Source organism: Cibotium barometz, chromosome 7, assembly GCF_041138505.1.
Source record: "Cibotium barometz isolate CiBa-2024 chromosome 7, ASM4113850v1, whole genome shotgun sequence".
Lineage (NCBI taxonomy): Eukaryota > Viridiplantae > Streptophyta > Polypodiopsida > Cyatheales > Cibotiaceae > Cibotium > Cibotium barometz.
This window is the reverse complement of record NC_141052.1, coordinates 50572058-50593280: the sequence shown is the minus strand read 5'-3', so window position 1 is coordinate 50593280 and position 21223 is coordinate 50572058. Positions and strand designations below refer to the sequence as shown.

General features: G+C 43.3%; 1 protein-coding gene across 1 annotated transcript in view; it reads right to left on the bottom strand.

Annotated features, from left to right (window-relative positions):
- The window catches only part of LOC147637143 (CDPK-related kinase 5-like), a 47532-nt gene extending 28221 nt beyond the window's left edge, over nt 1–19311 (bottom strand). Inside the window, exons 1-7 of the mRNA XM_086800745.1 lie at nt 18284–19311; nt 17791–17921; nt 17584–17625; nt 17362–17470; nt 16911–16989; nt 16475–16771; nt 16279–16385 (exon numbers count right to left, since the gene is read on the bottom strand). Coding sequence (XP_086656871.1) covers nt 16279–16385; nt 16475–16771; nt 16911–16989; nt 17362–17470; nt 17584–17625; nt 17791–17921; nt 18284–18865 — 1347 coding nt within the window. The 5' untranslated portion in view covers nt 18866–19311. The remainder of the gene's footprint in view (nt 1–16278; nt 16386–16474; nt 16772–16910; nt 16990–17361; nt 17471–17583; nt 17626–17790; nt 17922–18283) is intronic.
- Between the last annotated feature and the right edge of the window lie 1912 nt (nt 19312–21223).

The following is a 21223-nucleotide window of genomic DNA, read 5'->3' as shown; positions in this document are numbered from 1 at the left end:
GGTTTCTTGCCCACTTCACGAGCCATTGATTCAAAAGTTACATCTACCATAGCATCAGCCTTCCTCGATTCAATAGCACTTTGCAGATGGGGATCTTCATGCAAAAACTTTAACTCTTGCTCTTGAGCCTGCAAAAGTTTTCTCATATGTTCCATTTCAGCCCTCATAGCATCAGGCTCTTGTTCAAGCATAACTGTCTTTCCTGGAGACAGTTGACCCTTGGATTCACTATCAATAACCCTTTCAAGGGGCTTGTGCCTACCACGCAAGGCATCAGACCCACGAGAGGCACTAGATGGACCCCTCGAATTCGGCACTTCCAAAGGGTTGCCTTGGCTGTCCATTGAGTTTAAAGTTTGCTAAAAGCGGGATGTCCAGTACAGAGGTTCGTTTCCCCACTAGGAAGAGGAAAACAACCGTGCTCTGATACCAATGAAACCGATCCCGTCAAGTGGGAAAGACTCCGTTGGACACCCACACGCTTAATAGCACAACTTTAAAACCACAAATTTGAAATGGACAACTTAATACAACTTGAAATTTAAATGAAATGAAATGGAAAAATGGACACCAACACTCGCCGGAACGGGCCGACCCCCCCCTCAATATATGATATATTTATTGGGAGTATTTAATGAATACAATGCTCCATGGGTTCCAAGAACCAGATAATGTCCATGTACATATGAAAACAGTACCAAACAAATAGGCTTGAAGTCGAATTTCGATGTAGCAGCTTGAAGCAGAACGACCACTAGTGTGGTCCAATCTCTACGGTCCTGTGCTTTCACTGGACTCCGCGGAGAGCGCCTCACTGGTGTTCCGAGACCATGCACAAACAGGCGCTCTCGTACTAACGCCTGGCTCTCCTGATCTCAGCACCTTTGGACCGAGGTTCTCCAATAGAGCTTGGACAACCCGGCACCGAACGGGTGTTGGCCGAGCGGGATGAATCCCTTATCAGATTTAAACATAAAATACTTTACTTAAATCTGAAATTCACTTACTTGTAGATGGTTGATAGAAAAACCAATACTCGTGGTATGATGAAGCCACCCTTGTTGAAGAAACAGTTGCCTCGTGGTGAACCACCAAGACAAGTATCACCACAAAAGACCACAGCCGCCTGCTGTGAGAGAAGAAGCATCCACTTGCAAGGGAGGAGATGCCTGGCTGAAGTGTGGAGGAGCTCAAGCAAAGTCGCCTGAGGGTAGTGTTCTACTGGCTGGAACACAAGCGCACAGCCATAGCCGCCTGTAGGGGCATGCGTAGCTTGGAGAGGTGCAACCGATAGTGGATGGGCAACCTGCAGGTACTGTCGCCTGGGGAAATAGCCACCTGTAGGAAGGGAAAAACAACAGCAGCACGCTGCAGTTATGAGCAGCCGTACAGCTATTTATGGCAGCCGCCTCTGGCCTGTACAGCAGCTCAACCTATCGGAGGTGACAGCCGGTAGAGGATGGGTAGTCTGCAGGTAACTTCAGCGCAGAGGTGAGGACAGCGCAGCCTGCTGGAATTCAGCCGCCTGTGGGAGCAGCTGCAGCACTTCAGAGTCGCCTGGAAGGGTTAGGCGCAGCAGTACATCAACCGCCTGGTAGGGGAGGGAGAAGCAGTCGCTTGTATGGGTGGTGAAGCAACCGCCTGGTGATGCAGACGATAGAACAGCCAGCGAAGGTGATCGCCGGGTGATGAACAAACGCCAGATAGAAGCGATGGGTGTCCACGCTTGAAGGAGGGAGTCTTTTTAATAAAATTAAAGTGAAGTTTACTTTGGTGATTCCCACGTTTGCATGTGGGTGGGGAGTATGGGTAGGTGACCATGCCCACCCCCACACTCACTTAAGTGGGGCTCCCCACCTTGGCTCCTAAGTGGGTGCCCAAAGTGGTGCCCACATTTAAGTGAATGAAATTAAACCTTATAAAATAAAAGGTTAGAATATGAAACATTAAAACAACATGTGCAATATACTTACCACCAGTTCACATGCACTAAAATTCGTCAGAATACAGAGCAGACTTCACGACTCACTGGCAGGCATCCCCGCTTAGTAAGTAGCACGTCAAGCAGACAAACACACAAATACATGTCATGCGAAAACAGTTTCAAACATGCAAAATATGTGTGCATGTGCAAATAGTAACATGGACATATCTCCCGTTCATGGAACAAGTACAAAATATTTGTCGGCACAAAACTGGCACGACATAAAAAAAATAAAAACCTGGTCTTCCTATGGAGTGACAGTCCCATAGGTAAGACACAGTTCCAGGCACAAGTCTCCCTATGGTGTGACAGTCCCATAGGCAAAACACGGCACGAATACTGGCTCTTCCATGGCGTGACAATCCCATGGGTCGAACACAGTCCAGGTCATACACGGGTGGCACTGGTCTGGCTCCCGTCCATACGACACCATCTTGCTAACACACAGGTGGCACCAGTCTGGCTCCCGTCCATGTCAGCAAAATACTGGCCTCTTCACATGAGACACCGGCCTGGCCTCAAGTGAACAAGACGCAAAAACTGGAGATGGACCAAATGGTCGGCCAATTGGTGACACTTGAAGACATGAAAAAGAAAGGATCGAGCTATATCATTCAGCTTGATAGTCTTCCTTACAGGAATAAAATGAGCTTGCTTACTGAAGCGATCAATATTAGTCCAAATAGCATCATTACCATAAGCAGATTAAGAAAGATCTATGATAAAATCCATTGCTATGCTATCCCAAGGTTCTTGAGGAATAGGCAAAGGCTGAGTAAACCATACAACTTATGCCTATCATACTTAACTTTTTGGCATACCACACTCTCACAAATATATTACTCTGTATCAACCCGCATAGAAGGCCAATAGAAATATCTTTCCAAAGCTTGAGTAGTGGGCAAAATACCTCTATGCTCTACATAGAGAGGTGTATGCGCTTCATCTTTAATCTTTTTATGAAGCTACTTGACTACACAGATAGCTTGATGCCGGTATAAGTAACCATCCTTAATAGAGAAAGGATGGATGGATTTTGCAACCTGTAAATCAGCCCATGTCTCTTTGGAATCTTTATCAAAATCATACATACAAGACATAGATGGAAGGTCCTCATGATAGGCGGTGGTGATAGCATTCACCTTGGACCTATGAGATAATGCATTGGCCACTGAATTGTTCTTTCCAGAAGTGTGTAAAATCTGAAAATGAAACATGGAAAGAAAATTATCCCACCGCATCTGCTTCTTTAAGAGCTTTCTCTCTGTGAGAAAGCGCCAGAGACTCTAATGATCTGTTTTGACCATAAATTCAACACCTAAAAGATAGTACTTCCACATCGTTAAAGCATGAATCACAGCCATTAATTCTTTCTCATAGATGGTACTATGCAACTCTGCATCTTACAATCTTCGACTTTCAAAAACCACAGCATGGCCTTCTTGATTTAACATTGCTCCCATGCAATCACCACTTGCATCACATTCCACAACAAAAGGTTTATGCAAATCTGGCACAATAAGAACTGGCCGTTAACTAAAGGCATCTTTTAGCTTCTAAAAAGCTATCTTTTGTCTAGTACCCCAAACAAAAGCAATCTTCTTCTTTGTGAAATCATGCAATGGAGTCATGGACTAGCCAAAAGAGCAAAATGCTTAATGAACCTACGATAATATGAGCATAAACCAAGAAAGCTTCTAACTTCATGCACAGAAGTCAAGTCATGGCAATCAACAATAGCAATCTTGGCAGGATCCATGTGCACATAGTCCTTAGAAACAATATGACCAAGATAGTGAATTTCAACCAAGAAAAACTCCCTCTTTTAGGGATTGACAGAAAGCTTATGCTTGCAGAGATCTTCAAAAACAATAGCCAAATAGTGCTTGTGTTCCTCCTCAGACTTGGAGAAAACTAGCACATCATCAAAGAAACCTCATGTGAATATTATGTGAGTTCTGAAAATACGATCCATCATGCGATTGAAATTTGAAAGTAGCAAGAGCATTAGTAAGACCAAAAGACATCACTAAATACTCATACAAACCAAATGTAGTCCTAAAAGTTATCCTATATACATCTTGAGGAGCTACTCTTATTTGATGATAACCACTTTTCAAATCAAAGCGGCTGAAAATAGATATCCCTTGGAGCTTATCCAAGATATCATCAATTCTCGGTATTGAAAATCGATTCTTGATGGTTATCTTATTCAAGGCCATGTAATCAATATATGAACCATCCTTTTTTGTACCAACAAAACAAGTGAGCAAAAAGGAAATGAGCTTGGTTGTACCAAACCCTTCTCAAGAAGATCATTGACTTGTGTCATGATTTCTTCTTGTTGACTTACACTCACCTTGTAAGGGGGTTGTTCCAAGGATCAGGTCAATGCAATGATCCTCTGAACGTTGCGAGGGAAGTTGCCTAGGCAAAGCATCTGCAAAACAATCTTCAAAATGATATAAAAAATTTGCCCTAATCTTATCTAGATGAGACATGCTTTCATCTTTAGACTTAATTTGCTCTTTGACAAAAACTAAGTATGAACAAATAGACTTCTTTATTTGCTTTTTAATGGCAACATGGCTTACAACGAGAATAGTTGCACCAATAGTGCTTGCATGAATACAATACTACTTGTCCTTATGAGTAAGGATAAGCGTCTTCTCTTTAAACTATGGCACTGGAAGCATGCGAAAATGCCAAGGCATGCCAAGTAAAACATCATATCCCGAAGACGTGGGACCTATGAGGAACTCCTCATGATCACCATAGTTGCCAATTTGAATGGGAAGCTTACCAACCACTAGCGTTGCATGTGCATACAATCCTTCAAAAGCACACTCTGCATGCATACTCAAACCCAACTGGTCACTCAAGATGCAATTCTGTCATCTCAATAGAAATGAAGTTGTCAGTAGAACCAAGATCAAACAAAAACAAAGCATTCTTGTCTTGCAATTTACCCCAAGCCTTTAACAAAGTGCGGCTATTCGGATCAGCTCAGGTATTGCCTTGTAAATCTGATACTGCGTTAGAAGAGGGTGGGACTGCATGGGTTGTGACACGTGAGGGATTGACCGTAGTAATGACAACCTTACGCTAACTAAACTTCACTTAATGATGCTTAAGAGAGAGACAATTAGTGTCGATGCAATCCAGTGCAGCTATATTAGATGAATGGGTTACAATGACATCTAAATAGATGTATGATGTTGTCCTAGATGAAGATTCTTCTCGAGATGAGAGGGATAGGCTGAATGCTGATGATGAGAACTGTTCCTTGCTCCAATGCTGAGGTGCACCCTTCGATGCCGGCTTCTACCCACGACCTCATGCTATTAAATGCCCTAGATGCTATGAATGCCTTATGTGCTGAAGCTAGTGTTGAAACAGCCCCATACACATGCTTATGCTGATATATGCTTGAATAATACTTGGATTAATGCTTAAATGTCTTGCTTAATGTTTATGGATGCTTGATGATGCCATGCCACTTGTACACCTGATGGGTGTGCACATGACATTTCCCTCTAGTAAACTGTTGCTGGGTGGTATAGCTCACAACCTTTCGACTCCTCTACTGATCCTTCTCCACTGAAACCATTGCCCCCTTCTGACTACTTCTGTCGGGACTGAGGTCGACTGTAGGAGTTGAATCCTTTGAGCCAAAGACTTGTCTACTACGAGAACTGAATGGCAAATGCTGCTAAAACTACTTGTTGGAAATACCTGAGTCACCCCTGTCCTATCTTTGAAATCCTTTCACACACCATCTCCGTCGTTCCTGAACCTCTGAACCTCCTGTGGTGATGCTAGAGCAAACTTCCGTCTTCTTATGTGGAAGAGAACCCCTTGATGTTGCCAGTTGAAGATCAAAACTCCATTTACTCCTTTGATGATGGATGTCATTCTTCCCCAAAGAACTCATGAGTAAAACATGTAAGCTTTGCAAATGCAAGATTGACTGCTAGGATGACTGCTATGCAAGCCATGTGCAACCCTATATGCTATGCAAGAATGCAGATGGATGGGTTACTAATGCATGCCTAAGGGGAAATCCCTAAGGATGGCCTGCAAGATTTTAAGAACTGGATTTAATTGTGTGGAAGCGATTAACATGATGACTGACTGAATGAATGATGGAATAAAAATGATCCAAGGCTGGTTACCTTGTAACGCTCTGATACCAATGTGACATGTGAGGGATTGGTCGTAGTAATCACAACCTTACGCTAACTAAACTTGACTTAATGATGCTTAAGAGATAGACAATTAGTGTCAAAGCAATGCAATGTAGCTATATTAGATGAATGGGTTATAATGAGATCTAAATAGATCTATGATGCTGTCCTAGATGAAGATTCTTCTCAAGATGAGAGGGATAGGCTGAATGCTAATGATGAGGACTATTCCTTGCTCCAATGCTGAGGTCCACCCTTCGATGCCGGCTTCCCTCTATGTAGGAGGTAGGAATGATGAACTATGTGCAGAATACGCTAGCTATACTGCTGATCTGCTTCTCCTTTGCTCCATGGATGAGAAACGCTAAGGAGAGATGAGACAATGGACTGAATATGCTGCACTTCTATATATATGGTGTATTGCTGCTAGTCGGGCACCTATACTTCAGTCGGCCAGCCTTCCGTACCTTCACAACTTGCAATAAATGCTATGAACTGCTGTCGGCTGCCAATGACTGACTACTGTCAGCTGCCATAAACTGCTGTCGGCAGCCATAAATGCCCATGACCTGATGCTATTAAATGCCCTAGATGCTATGAATGTCTTATGTGCTAAAGATGGTATTGAAACAGCCCCATACACATGCTTATGCTGATATATGCCTGAATAATACTTGGATTAATGCTTAAATGTCTTGCTTAATGTTTATGGATGCTTGATGATGCCATGCCACTTGTACACTTGATGGGTGTGCACGTGACATGGGTGCCTTCATCATTAACAAGTTGAGGACATTCCCTCTTCATGTAGTCTTTGCTACCACATTGGAAGCATTTACCTTGCTCCCGGTAATCCTTAATTTGCTCAAAACTAAGGCAATTTGATCTGTTCTTACCCCCCGGCTTCTTTTTGTAAAACCCCTTCTTCTTTTGCTCTCTTTCTCCACTTTTAGCTTGTTGTCCACCCTTGGACAGCTCTTGATTTGCTCTCTGTTTAGCTTTGTACGAGCTAAACTCTTGCTTTCTGGGGGTGCCCTTTGTATGCAAACTTTCGACGACAATAATTGCTGACTCCATCGTGTGCTGTAAAGTACTATGAGGATAGAGTTTTAGGCTCCTCCTTATAGTAAGTTGGAGACCACTTTCAAACTTGTGCATCTACTCATCATTAGCAATCTTCATAAAGGGTGTTACTTTAAGTAAAATAGCCCAAAACTTGTCAACATATGCACACACTTTCATGGTCTTTTTGTGACGACCAATCCCACTCTTTCTTTACATCCTTCTCAAAGTCAAGAGGAAGAAACTGCTCATAAAACTGAATTTTAAAGTCTTCCCAAGACTTTGCATCTTTCTTCTCAAGAATCTTGACCAACCACCAATTGCTAGCCGTATCCTTCAAATACATGCCCACATGACGAAGCTTAGACATCTCAGTAAAATTGCCATTCACAAATGCAACCTCAAACTGTCTAATAAAAGAAAGAGCTTTAGTAATATCATGTTTTCCATTATAAGATTCAAACTTAACATCTTAATCCCTAGCCTTTAAAGAGCTTTAGTAATATCATGTTTCCCATTATAAGATTCAAACTTAACATCTTAATCCCTAGCCTTTAAAGTCTTCAATCTCTTTTGAGGGCTTTTCAATGGGAGAAGAAGAACAGGCTTTGGGTTTAGCATGGCTTTTATGATGGCGAGAATGGCTTTTATGAAAAGAAGAACTATGGCTAGGCGAAGGAGAACAGTTATGGGCACGAGAGCAAGAGCGGGTATGGGATCGTGAAGAGGCTTCTTGAGATGCATGAGAAGTTGGTTCTCTATGCCTCTTCTTCAGAGACTCCAGAGTATGCTGAATTTCTAGAATAGCCAAAATAGACTTCAATTCAACCACTTCGGACTGTAATTGCTGCAACATAACCTCATTGAGAATTGCTCATGATGGCTATTGGAGTTGCCCTTCCCACAACAAAGCAAGGGAACACAACTCTAAACATAGTCAAAGCTATCCAAAACAATGTTTTGCTTGCAACACAATTGTCTTTACTCTCGTCTAAATATGATATGGAACAGACCAATAGGGTACAACAGTACCCCTACACGAACAGGAGGGCCACAAGGTCTTTCCAACATGCTAACTGTCACCAAAACTGTTGGTACCTCCTTTTGGAGTGTGACAATAAGACGAGGGCTACCTTAGAATCCCAACCTTCCCTCACGAATAATGACTCCTACACGGTCTTATCCAGTGTCATTGAAAGACTTATGCAAAGTAAGAGAACCAGAGCTCTAATACCACTGTCACAAACGGGTGCGTGGTTATACAGAATTTAACACTTAAACCACAAAATTACCATCCTCTAGGCTCTGACATTGCCATGTCCCACATACACAGCCATACATCTCTATCAAAAGTACATGGCAATTGATTATACAATTTGGAAATACAAAAAAGAAATGACCAAGAGCTCAACCAAGTACATACATTCAGTATCCTTTTTGTACAGAGTATCATATTAAATACAGAAAAGCCTAACACCAATCTCTCTTCTTCTATCTTAATCATGTTTATTCAACATCTTATTCTTAATCAAGCTTAGGACTATGGATTAGTACAACAAGGCTTCTGCGCAGACACAAGTGTTCTACATTTGCTATCATAGCCTAATGAACTTGCAATTTCTTTTCTTTGGAACCCTTAAGAGTGCACAAGACCGAGTTTGGGAAAAGTCGTTATTTGCTGTATGTGTGATTCCGTTGCACTCTTTTCTATCTCTGAGAACCCTAGCATGCATGCACTAGTGTTCTACAATTGGTATCAAAGCCTAATGAACCCATAAATTATTATTTTTTATGGCACCCATGTGCATTGACTACTTGGATAGGGAAGAGCCTCTGAATTCCAAGAGTGCACAAGGCCAAGTTTGGAAAAAGTCACTATGTGGGTTCTTCTTGGCATTGGTGGTCCAATTATCCCACCCACTCTCCCTCAAAGCGAAGGGTTGCAATCCTTGCCATCCTTCTCTTGTGGTCACTAGTACTACCTCTTCATCATGGATTCAATGGCATTTATGGAAGTGCTTTCACGTATGAAGTAGCGAATCGTTGCTTGTGTGGACGCACAAATTGAAGCCTTCGAAACCACTTTTGGTCGGACGGATGTGGTACCCCGGCCATCTGCAAATTTGGTGTCTACCCACGCTCACGCTTCTCAAGTAGGCCATGGGGATTCGGAGGACAAAGTGACGAAACTTTCCGAAGAAGTTCTTTGGATGCAAGTAAGGATGTACTTGATGAGCTTCACTCTTGGTCCAACACATGAGAGACGATGTTCGCATCACCGATGATCTCCTTCGCAAAGTCCCTCCCCATTGGATTCTCCGAATAGTTCCCACTCACCCTTCAACCATATTGGCGGCAACAAGTGGTTCAAATGTTTTTCAGCTCCATTTAGCTCTCTTATGGTGGGAAGACCATCTTTGCTGGGATGATTGCCGCAAGGCAATCTTGAAGGAATTTTTTCTTGTCAACTACCGTCATCAGTTAAAGTGACAATGGGAGCGCTTTCCTCAAAACCAGGGCAAACTGATATCCAACTAACTTGCCCCGTTTTGGAAGCTTACAATCAAGACAATCACAATCTTTTCGTAGATGGTTTGAAACTGTCCTTGCATGCAAATGTGTGTACTCTATCCTCGTGATCTCTCAGACGTGGTACGCATGGCTACTATCCTCGAAAGGCGACGGAGTTCCAAGTCTCAGACTCAACAAAAAGTCCAACACAACAGAAAGACAACGAGATTCCTACAAAGCTATGAAGACCATGGAAGATAACAATAATTCTAGGAGAATGTCACGGACACAACTCTCTTAAGAGGGGTTCCAAGCCAAGCAATCAGCCAATCAATGTTTCAAGTGTGCCTCCACGAGCACATCGCAAAAGATCATCCAAAGACCTTGAAGGAGCAATCCAAGGAGGAGGCTTCTTCAAAACCAGAGAATTGAGTACAAAGGATATGTACGTGTGCACGTCTCAACTTTTCTCATTTCTCGAGTTGAGCACACACCAGGGGTCTTTCATTGCAAATTTGCATCAAGCCACAAGCTCAAACAATAGAAGTTTCCAACCAAGTCTCCGAGGAAGAGTCTTCAAAGTTTCCGTCTAAACTAGATGGAGAATCTTTGGCCTCAATGGCGATTGTTTCAATTTCTGGGCCAATACAAGAGGACTCTTCCCCCTGTCATTATTGGATAGAGTAGCTTCAATGTCTAATGTCATGGAGGTACCGCAAAAAGACATCACCAAATTTGTCTCACCTTTGGAGGATATACTTGTGGGTATCTTCACATTGCAAAGACTTCTTGGAGATTGTACTGACAACATCCAAAGTTTTTGCTTTGGTGTATCAACAGATGTATTACTTGGAGTATGTTCCACAAGAAGATGACGATCTATACATACAGGTGTTGAGCAATACTGATGAATACAGATTTAATGCAACTCTTCTAAAGAATATTGGTTCTACTTTCTTCCTTCAAGGTGCATTGAAGTTGGCACAAACAATTCTTGTGATCTATCTGAGACTCTGAGTAGATGTATTAGTGACTAGAGTGAGAATACTGGAGTTTTTCCATGTCATTTTCTTGAGTGTTCTTCTCGTTTGTTATCGGAGGATATTGCAATGTTATTTCATGAACGGTTGGAAAATGAAAAGTCTTGGATCGAGCAAAAGTTGGTCACCCACAAGTTTCTTCGCAGGTCTTCGTGCTGACATCATGGAGGACGGAATGGGAGCCTTTGCACTCAATGCAAAGTGGTCTCGCGATGTTCGGGATCTTGGGTGCCTTGGATGTTTTCCTTTTATGAAAGGGCACCTTTGTATGGACACCGTGCAATTGGGAACAACTTCAAAGTGGGCAAGAATGTGACACATCTTACCTATAGGTACACATGGACAACAGCCAAGTGGCAAGACCCAAAATAGGCCTTCGTAAGGACTATGGCACGAGTAGTTAGCTTATCTTCAAGAAAACAACAAATTCACACATAAAACCTTGAGTAAACCTAAAAATAAACAAAAGAGAGAGAATAGAAAGAGAAGACATCACACTAGGGGTCGAAATAGCCTTGGACCACCCCCCCTCTCTGAGTTATATTAGATAAAACCCCTTGGGGGAGTCTCGAGTTAGAACTAGAGAGCTCTCGTCTTTCTACATGTCTCAACAATGAGAGAATAGCTGAATTTATAGTTATAGCCAAAAAAGCATCTTTTTAATAATAAAAGCTCTTCTCTTTTTAGTATTTAAAAAGCTTTTAATATTTTGCTTTCCAAAAGCTAGTCACGTTGTTCCAAGCATGTAAGATGGCCTTGCGCTGCTACCTTGCCACGTATCAATGTAACGTCACCGTCACCATGTCATCAATGCACTTTTTGCGCATTGCATTTTTACATATCAACAACTTGTACTTTGATGATTCAATGACATCCCCCAAACTTATTAAACAGTTATCCTCAACTATTAGATCTTGCTTTTCTCTGCCTTTTTCTTGTTGTGGACTTGGCTCTTCTTTCTCTAGCTCTTGAGACATGGTTCTTCATGTGGAATGTCCTCCTCTTCTCTTCTTGCCCTCACGGTATTCATTCTTCACATAAAGTGACCTTGATTTTGACCCCTCTGGCAGATACTCCCACCCCTTGCACCTCTAAAGTCGCCATCACGCAAGAGTTTTCCAACATGCTTCTCTTGCTGTCAAGATCAACACGCACCCGTTATATGTCAAAAGACACAAACATGCACACATGCTCATCCTTGGGTTTAACCAAGCATCCCCAACCCTTGGCACACATATACAAATATGCTCACAAGCATAAATCAAATAAACAAATGAATGCACAAACAGTTCTTTGGTTTTGACACCAAATTCTTGGTTTTTATACCAATTCCTAATGTACTCCTACTACCCATCATAGTCACATGGGACACGAAATGGGGACAAGGAACGGGGACGGAAAAGATTGAGAATGGCCATTCCCTGTGACTATAGAGTGACATGGGACGAGAATGGGAACGGGAAGATGCTGCCATCCCCGACATTCCCAAGTCTAAAAATGCCCATTTCCTATGACTATGCTACCCATGTCAATGTTTGACTATGGTAGACTAATAGTATTCATATCCATGTACTCCATTTCGATTTGCTTCACTGATAAACAATGACTCCATGATATGGCTAGTCCCGTGACTCTTGTACAAAAGATTTAGTGTTGTTCAATCTTAGAGTTGCTCCTTTTGGATACAACTTGGATAACAACCCTAGAGTTCTAGAATACTCAATTCCGTGCATTCTCCTTTGTTCCTAATTCCTTGGATGTCAAAATACAAAGGCCGATGACATCCCCTTAGCGTCTAATCAGTTATTCTCAAATAAAAAGCTTCATGATATGCCAGTAAAACCTATGGATACTCCGCAAAGAAGTTCTCGTCCACCCACTTTGCATCCCCATAGCCGAATAATTCTTGAACTTGACAAGGACCTTTCTAGTGACCTTGCTATGTGATCCTCTTCTTTCCTTATGAAAGACAATCTGCTCTGGTTGAAGAACTTTCTCTAGCTCTTCAACTTCCAATGGATCCTCATTCACTAGTTTCAAAGGTTCGGAACCCTTATAAGCTCTTAGGTGACTCACATGAAAAGCATTGTGAATCCTCCAATGATCGGGTAGTGCTAGTCTGAAAGCCACATCGTTGTTCCTTTCCAATATTTGAAAAGGTCCATAATACCTATTGGACAAATTAGCATAAACCTTCTCCTTGTCCTTCAGCTTTCAAAGGCTTGCTTTCTCAAACTTCAACAATACCCAATCACCTTCCTTGTACTCCACCGCCCTTCTATGCTTCTACCCGATCTCCAAGTCCCAAACAGCCCACGAAATCTCCAATCAGCACCAAAAAACAGTAAACCCTCAATCTCCCATTGTCTCCAAGCTTCAAGCCACCTGGGGCTCTAATACCATGTCAGAATGCACAGCGAAAAAATGAGACAAGTGCTGTGGAGAACAAAGCACAGAAGTGTAGAGAGAGAGAAGCTGTATAAACGGTGTGAGGGACAAGGGTGGTATTTATACCACCCTCTAGTGCTCGTCGGCCAGCCCTAAATCAACCGACAGGGTGTACATGGTGTCCACAGTTGGAAATAACCAGTCAACCAACATATGACAACAAGTCGGCCACGATTGCAGGGGTCGGCCAACACAAGACAGTCTCCACGACCAAAAAAATAGGGAGAAAAAAATACAAAAAATGGGAAAAAGCTCCTGGGCAAGCACACCCACAACTAAGGCCCTCACTGAGCAATATGTGCAAACAGAAGATGACTGCTAACATGTCTCTCTGAAGCTTTCCTTTGAGGACGCCACGTCTCTGAAAGCATTGAGGCCCCCCTAAATCATGTATGTTCCACGAGACTATCAACATATCAATCTCTGTGTGAGGCAAAACTCGCGGAACTGCCCTCCACTTGAAGACTCTTAGGCAAGGGTTTAGACGGGGAATAATCACAATCTATCTTGGGGCAAAGGCACACCAAGTGGACGCGGATCTAGCGCGAGAGTATACGTACTCCAGACTCCATCGATCACAATGGAGGTACCTGTAAAAAGAGAGAAGAGGTTCTACGACAGAAGTATGCATGAACACAAAAAGCAACACCTTCAAGCTGGAGGCCACCATCTCCCAATCTTGGTCTCTGTGGCCTGAGCCTCCAAGCTCCATCCTAGCCAATGGCCAAAGATGGGTGCGTACGTCGGTGATGGGGATGTCATGAAGATGATGGGAGAGCTCAACCGCCTAACCCTGGATGGCAGCAGTCACCGAATCTGAATCCCACTCCGTCCTCGGGGCCGCACTCAAAGGAAAAGAGAAAATCATCACGCCATTCTCTGGCATAGAGGGTCTAGAGTGGCAAAAAACCACACATACCCGAATAGGTGCTATTGTCTCCTCAAACATATATGTCCCTTGCGTCGGAAGACATCAGAAGAAACTATAATCCGCAGGTTGCCCCAAGATCTTGGGGGACCCACTTGAGACTTTGGCGGGCAAGAGGGAGGCATCAATGGTCATCTCCACCACCACTCAGAGAAGCGGTGAATCGAGCGGCGAACGAAACTCATCCACTGCCTCCGCTCCAAGTCGGGTGCTACTGGGGTCAACGGGAGTGCTCTAGAGAGGCGGAGAGGGAAGGGGAGGGATGGTGGGCTCTGATGCAAAGGATAGGGCTAAAGGAAATGTTGCGGGTAAAGACGAGGGCGAGGATGGAGGAGGAGGGGGAGGCGGAGGTGGAGGTGGACAAGGGACGGGGGGCGGAGAGGCCGGCTGCTGCGAGAGATCCATCGGGGAAGAAGGCTACTGGGAGAAGCTCACCGGGGGCACAATGGGATCTACCGACCTCACTGGGCACTAAGAATCAGTGGAGGGATCGCGACGGCGAGAAGAGGGAGAGAAAAGAGAAAAAGTAACAAACACAGACACAGAGGCGAGGAAACGGGAAGAGAAAAGGAAGGGGGGGGGGCGGGGCAGCGAAGGGAAGGGGGAAGCGGGTGAGGCTGGCGAGGGGGGGAGGGGTGAGGCTGGTGAGGGGCAAGGGCGATGCAGTGCGAGAGGGGGGGAGGGGGGCGCACAGTAGAAAATCGTGAGGGGGGGGTGGCGCATAGCAGCGCGAAAGAGAGGGAGGGGTGTGCAGGAATCGAGCAAGGGGGGGGGGGGGGGGGGGGAGCGGGGGAACTCAGAGGGAGCGCTCACGACCTGTTCTGACTTGAGACTTTTTCTGTCTACAGAGCGTTATTATACAGGCATGCGCTGGCCAAGGAGATCTTCAACAGTGTTGGGCTGTGGATTGACGTCTTCATTTCCCACTCACCTTTGTACTAGAGATTCAGTTGTAACACCTTCTTCTTCTACGTAATACTAGAGATTCAGTTGTAACACCTTCTTCTTCTAGACTCTTGTGTGTAATGTATGTATGATTCCGCTACACTCTTTCTATCTCGGAGAACCCAAGCACATGGACAGAAGTGTTCTACAGGGCTGGTCCTAGTCTTGCCCTTGTGCACATACCTCAAATTTCTAGGCAAGTTTTGGACTCTTTAAAAATTAACGAGCAGAGCAAAGCTAAGGTAAGGACTTCAAGTTGGCACTCCCTCGTTACTCTATTGCAATTGGACTCAAGACTGCCTTCTCAAACTTTGGACTCAAGACCCTCAATAGTACTACTAGTCTCTCATTCAAGTTGGCACACTCACATTATTACATACCACTCACATCGCACAGATAAACACCATCTTCAAAGCATCAACGGGCTGACTTACACGTTTTAGAAACCTTTTTGCCAGGATGACTAGCCTACATAGCATCCGTGGAATCACATGTGAAATCATACAAATGTTTAGAACAAAAAAATATGCATGGTCTTGTTTAAGTATGCTGTGTTCAACCATTCATAAGCCTAGCTTTAAGGATGATCAAATGTGTTCTTTGAGCTCCATCGATCCACAACAATACACCTCTAATAGCGTCCGGCTACTTCTTGTTACGGCCTTGGCTAAGGTGGCAATGTAAAACTCTGAGTCATGCAAAGGTGTCACATAGGTTCACAGTTGGCTATCAGTGGAAAGTTAGAAACTAATCCTATATACCATGTGTGGGCAAGGTGGTCCATGATTTGGAGACCTCACACTCAGGTGTATTTCACCCACCCTGACACTCCTACGCTCGGGGATGGTCCAGAGCAGTCGGGCCTATGGTTGGGTAGGGGGGGGTCATCAATGGCTTTCATTGTGTTCTTTATGCATATGTGTGCATGTGTTTGGTGCTCTGGATGCAGGTTGGTCCTGGTCACCTACACGGCGAGGGCGATACACACACATGCAGAGTTAGATGTCAGCATTTACAACTGTTGCCATATAAAGTACAAAAGATAAAGAGCTTAAATACATAAGCAAAACTGACCATCTGCTTCACTGTTGGGCATGCTAAGCTGCTCCTTCTAACTAAAAAAGCAATCCTGGCATTTGTCCTCATTACAATAAATGCAAAAACAGTGCTCACCTTCAATGCTGCTCGTCTTACAATGGAAGACCTGACATAAGACTTCACCAATCTGAAGATCAATATATCAAGAGGAACTTTTTGGTGTCCACGTATCCACGGGTGCGCTGACAAGAAAAAACAGCAGAAGAGGTTAAGCCACCTAAAATCCCACCAACAAGCCTTAAAACTAAGCTCCTTTTATCATCTGACTTACTCAAAGCCTGAGCAGCTGTCATTCTCTTGTGGCGATCTTTTGTCAGAAGCCGCTTTACAAAATCCTTCGCCTCTGCCGATACAGTAGGCCACGGTGCTTCATCAAAACTTGGTTCAGATTTCAGCACAGACCTGAAGATACCAGACTCTGTACGTGCCCAAAATGGGCGGCTGCCACAGAGTAGAATGTAAGTTATTACACCAATGCTCCAAACATCCGCTTCTATACTATAGGACCTATGAAGAACCTCGGGTGCAACATAGTAAGCACTTCCAACAATGTCGTTCAACCTCTCATCTGCCGACATATCAAAACCACCATGTCAGGTATGATGATACTACCATCCTTTAACTTGAAGTAAGCTTTCCTATGGTCTGCAGTTAAGGTATAATAAACCCTTGAATTCAATCACATGTCCAGCATATCCCCACTTCACCTGGCCTCACAAAATCTGAGAGTCCAAAATCGATGGCCTTCAGCTGCGCATCCTCATCCTTTGTTGTGAATAGAAAGTTCTGCAAGGAGTAACGCAACCAGGCAACCATAACAAAGTTGTGTTTTTCAATACCTCATACAAGAAGAAGCTCCATCAGTCTTTCCCTTGAACAAACTTCAATCAATTGCCGCCTCCTCTCAGTTCTGATGTTTATTAACATGCTTTTCTTAGGCTGGACACACATAGATCCCTGTCCATGCAATCGCATGGGTGGGGGCTAGGATAGGTAAGATTTCCCATCCAAGACTCACAGACGGTCATGATGGGCCCTTCCTACTGGCCTTAAGAAAAAAGATTGTCATCAGTTATTTAATGCGGCAAGAGAAATTATCATGTTTCAAAACAGCAACATAGCCAAAACTAATCCAGACCCGAAAAAAATTTGACCCACCTCTGGTTTAAGATCACGATGAACCACCCCCTGAAGATGACAAAAGGTTACTATACTCAAGATCTGAGCAACCACAACTTTTGCATCATCCTCGGAATATTTCCCACCTCTGTCACATCAACACAATGAGCAGTTTCAAACTCACTGTATATTTCTTTGGCTCTAAAGATTCAGTGCTCTAGAGATTTGCAGCTACAACAGCTAAACCCCACACCGTTGTACCTTGAAAGTATCCTATCGAGCAGTTCACCTCCCTCACACAACCTGCAAAGAAGTGCCACATGAATAATGAAAGCACAGGAACATAAACACAAGTATCCTATCTAGCAGACCCATCACACACTTGAAGATTATCGCATCATATGTCCTTAAAAACAGTAATTTACTGGCCAAAAGGGTTGTTTCAGAAGCCCAAAAATACAAACTTACTCCATGACTATGTACACGTTTGTGTTATCCTCACACGCATCATAGAACTTGACAAGGTTGTGATGCCCGGTAAGTGCTTTCAACATTTTTACTTCTCTCTTTACATCCTCTATTGCAATGGCTGTTGTCATCTGGAATACCACATAACAGCTTCAAAAAAAAAACCCTAAACTGGCAATTGATTATAAAAATCAAGAACTGCATAATCAAATTGATCAAGTATGAAACATATACATGGCACAATAGTAACCCAGAACTGTAGTGAAAAGCTATCAATCAAGGACTACAGCACTACAACATGACCGTTATATGCATCTAAGATCAACAAATGGCAAGTTGACAGCTTCACATATCAACCCAAGGACTACGAATAAACCCTCAGACAACACTATCAATGAGGACATATTAAGCATGCCTGTGCATCCAAAATCACCCTTAACAGATAAAATATGATCCTAGATGCAACTCTATCTGAAGGTTGGGCCAAGCCGACCTTTGCTTTAGAAATAACCTTCACTGCAACAGACTGACCCTTGAGATCCCCTTTCTTTATCTTGGCATGGCATGTATGACCGAAATGCCCCCGTCCTATTTCCTCGCCAAGGTCATACTTGAGGGTGAAGTTCTTGCCATAACCAAATGACTTGTCAAGTGACTTCTCAGAATCGCGTCCCTCTGCAGCAATGCTAGGCACTCCTTCTTTGGGCTTGGCTGTGCCATGGCGTTTTAGAAGGGCAGCTTGGATGTGTTTTGCAGGGGATGGTGGGGGAAAGGGCCTTTTGAGGAGGCGCCGGGGCGTGCCATTAGCTGGAGATGAAGCTCTGAATGGAGAGGACGCCCTGAAAGGGGAAGGTCTGAAGGGAGAACTTGGTCTGAAAGGGGACGCCCTGTAAGGGGACTTTGAGGGTATCGTTTTCTCTCCCCCGTTTAGGATTTCTACAGACCTCTCTTTGAACCCATTTAGGGTTTCAGCAGACCTCCCATTTAGGGTTTCTGCAGACCTCTTTGTGAACCCATTTAAAGCTTCTTCCCTTCTGTGACTTTCTGAGTTCTTCTTGCTGTAGCATATTCCCATTTTGCATTAGGGAAAATCCTCTTCTGCTGCTGCTGCTGCTGCTGTTATGCGGGGCGCGGGCTTCGGTGGCTACAGATTTTAGAATGTTGGTTACTTGGCCTGTCCTGCTGCTCCTGCTGCCATCTGTGGCCTTCCTGTTGTTCATCCAATGCGGTGTCCTAACTCTGTGGATTCAGCACAGAAGCTCAGGTAAATGAAACAGTTTAGGCATCCACAAAAACCATGTAATGAAGGGACCCCAAGAAGACGACTGATGTAGCTACAGCTCTGCAGTCCTAAATGGGAGAGAGTACAGAGTGTGTGTGTGTGTGTGAGAGAGAGAGAGAGAGAGAGAGAGCAAGCGCGAGCTTAAGCTGGAGACAGCAAACCAGGTCTCCGATTCAAACAAAATTTCATTTCGAGCTTCCCCCCACCCTTTACTACTAAAGCTAATGAGTATGTAAATATAATCCATGTGTATAAATATATTGTAGTAGGTGCTCCCTCTATCATGTATACCCTTTCGTATTTGAGGAAGTTTACATAAGGTGTTCCCTCTATCATGTATGTATAGCCTCTCGTATTTGAGGAAGTTTACATAAGGTGTTCCCTCTATCATGTATGTATAGCCTCTCGTATTTGAGAGTGTTTACATACTTGGAGCAAAAACGAGGGAGCTCTCCATAAATCTCAAGTGGGGTGGGAGATCAATGGGGAAAGACTCTTCTCTGCATCCACAAGCTTGAGTGGTAGAGATCTTTCCCAATCTTTGGGAATTTTGTCACTTTTTGCCGAAATTTTTGGAATCACCCAAAGTGTGTAAACCCTTGAATAACATGTCTTCAAGTTGTGCGTGGTCTTTGCCTTGCCCACCAATCAGGTAGGTTGAGGCTGGATGAGAAAAATACCTCGCAGAAGCACCCAAAGTGTGTAAGCCCTTGAATATCATGTTGTGTTTAGGGTCTTTGCCCTACCTACCCATTATGTACGCTAAGGTTGGACAGGGAAAATACCATGAGGGACTAGTGATAGAGAGAGAGAGAGAGAACTTGCCTTTCATGGGGTATAAAGCCTCTTAGCACTAGCTTGTAGGGTAGAGGAGCCAAGGTTAAAGAGCTCTAATGATAATATATGCCTTCCAAGTTTCAAATGTTTGCAAGCAAAAGAATTTGGACAAAATTTCACCCTTCAAATGAAAAATGGGGTCACCCTTCATCCCAACACCAAGTTTTTATAGTTTTCTACCATTGCCCGCCGTGAGAATAAGAAAGCTAGAGCTAATCCATCCACCAAATTTTAAGGTGTTATCCAATATGGTTTGCTAAATATTCTACATTTGGTAATTAATCTTGTTGGTGAAAATATGTATATTGTAAGGAATGCAATGTGATTTGGAAGGTAGGTGCTAGTATTGCATGCAACAGCCTTGATGCTTGGGATGTGAGGAGATAGAAAAACAGAGAAGAGGAGGGGGAGAGAGAGGGTAATCAGATGTAAACTTTGTCCTTTTACCCAAGAGCATGAAATATATATATAAATGTGTGCATGCATATGTAGGTGTTACATAGTTTCAAATTTCCTCTAGGACATATATTTAAAGCATGGAGCATTAAATTTGTAATTATCTTTATAACACATTACTAAATAGTACCCACCAGCATGCAAGGCTATTAGCTTTCTCCACCCAAGCCACTAACACCACTAGCCTCTAATGAAATATAGGACTGTCAATTAGCTTGCCCTCTCACTCCACTCCATTGTCACTCTCCTCTTTTGCTCCGCTCGATAGCTATGATGCCTATTCAAAAAGAGAGACATAGAGAGAGCTACACTCCACTCCATTGTCACTCTCCTCTTTTGTTCCCCTCAATAGCTATGAATGATGCCTATTCGAAGAGAGAAACACAGAAAGACCTACACCACATAGAAAGTCCATATGTTCAGTGAGAAAGGAAGAGATAGAGACAGAGGGTGTATAATTGTTTTCAAGAATATGTGCATGGCAAAGGATTGTTTAGGTCATCCTCTTACCTAAATCACATATATTTTTTGTATCTTTGTGCTTATTTACGTAGGATATGCACGTATGTACATATACTTACAATCACATATATGTATATAAATGTTATTTGAATACTAAAATACAAATGTGTGTGCACATATGTGTACAAGACAAATGTATGTAGACGTTATTAAATCAATAATATACAAATCCATGAAGCTTGGGAGAGCTCATATGATAAACAAATATGTACATAGCACATTGAAATAAACTGTTGAGACAATGGAAAGATCATGTAAACCAATAAGAAGTAGGCATCACCTCATCTTTCTTTCAAAGGTCTAAGTCCCTTTCGATCTTGTGAGTTGGTTCACCTA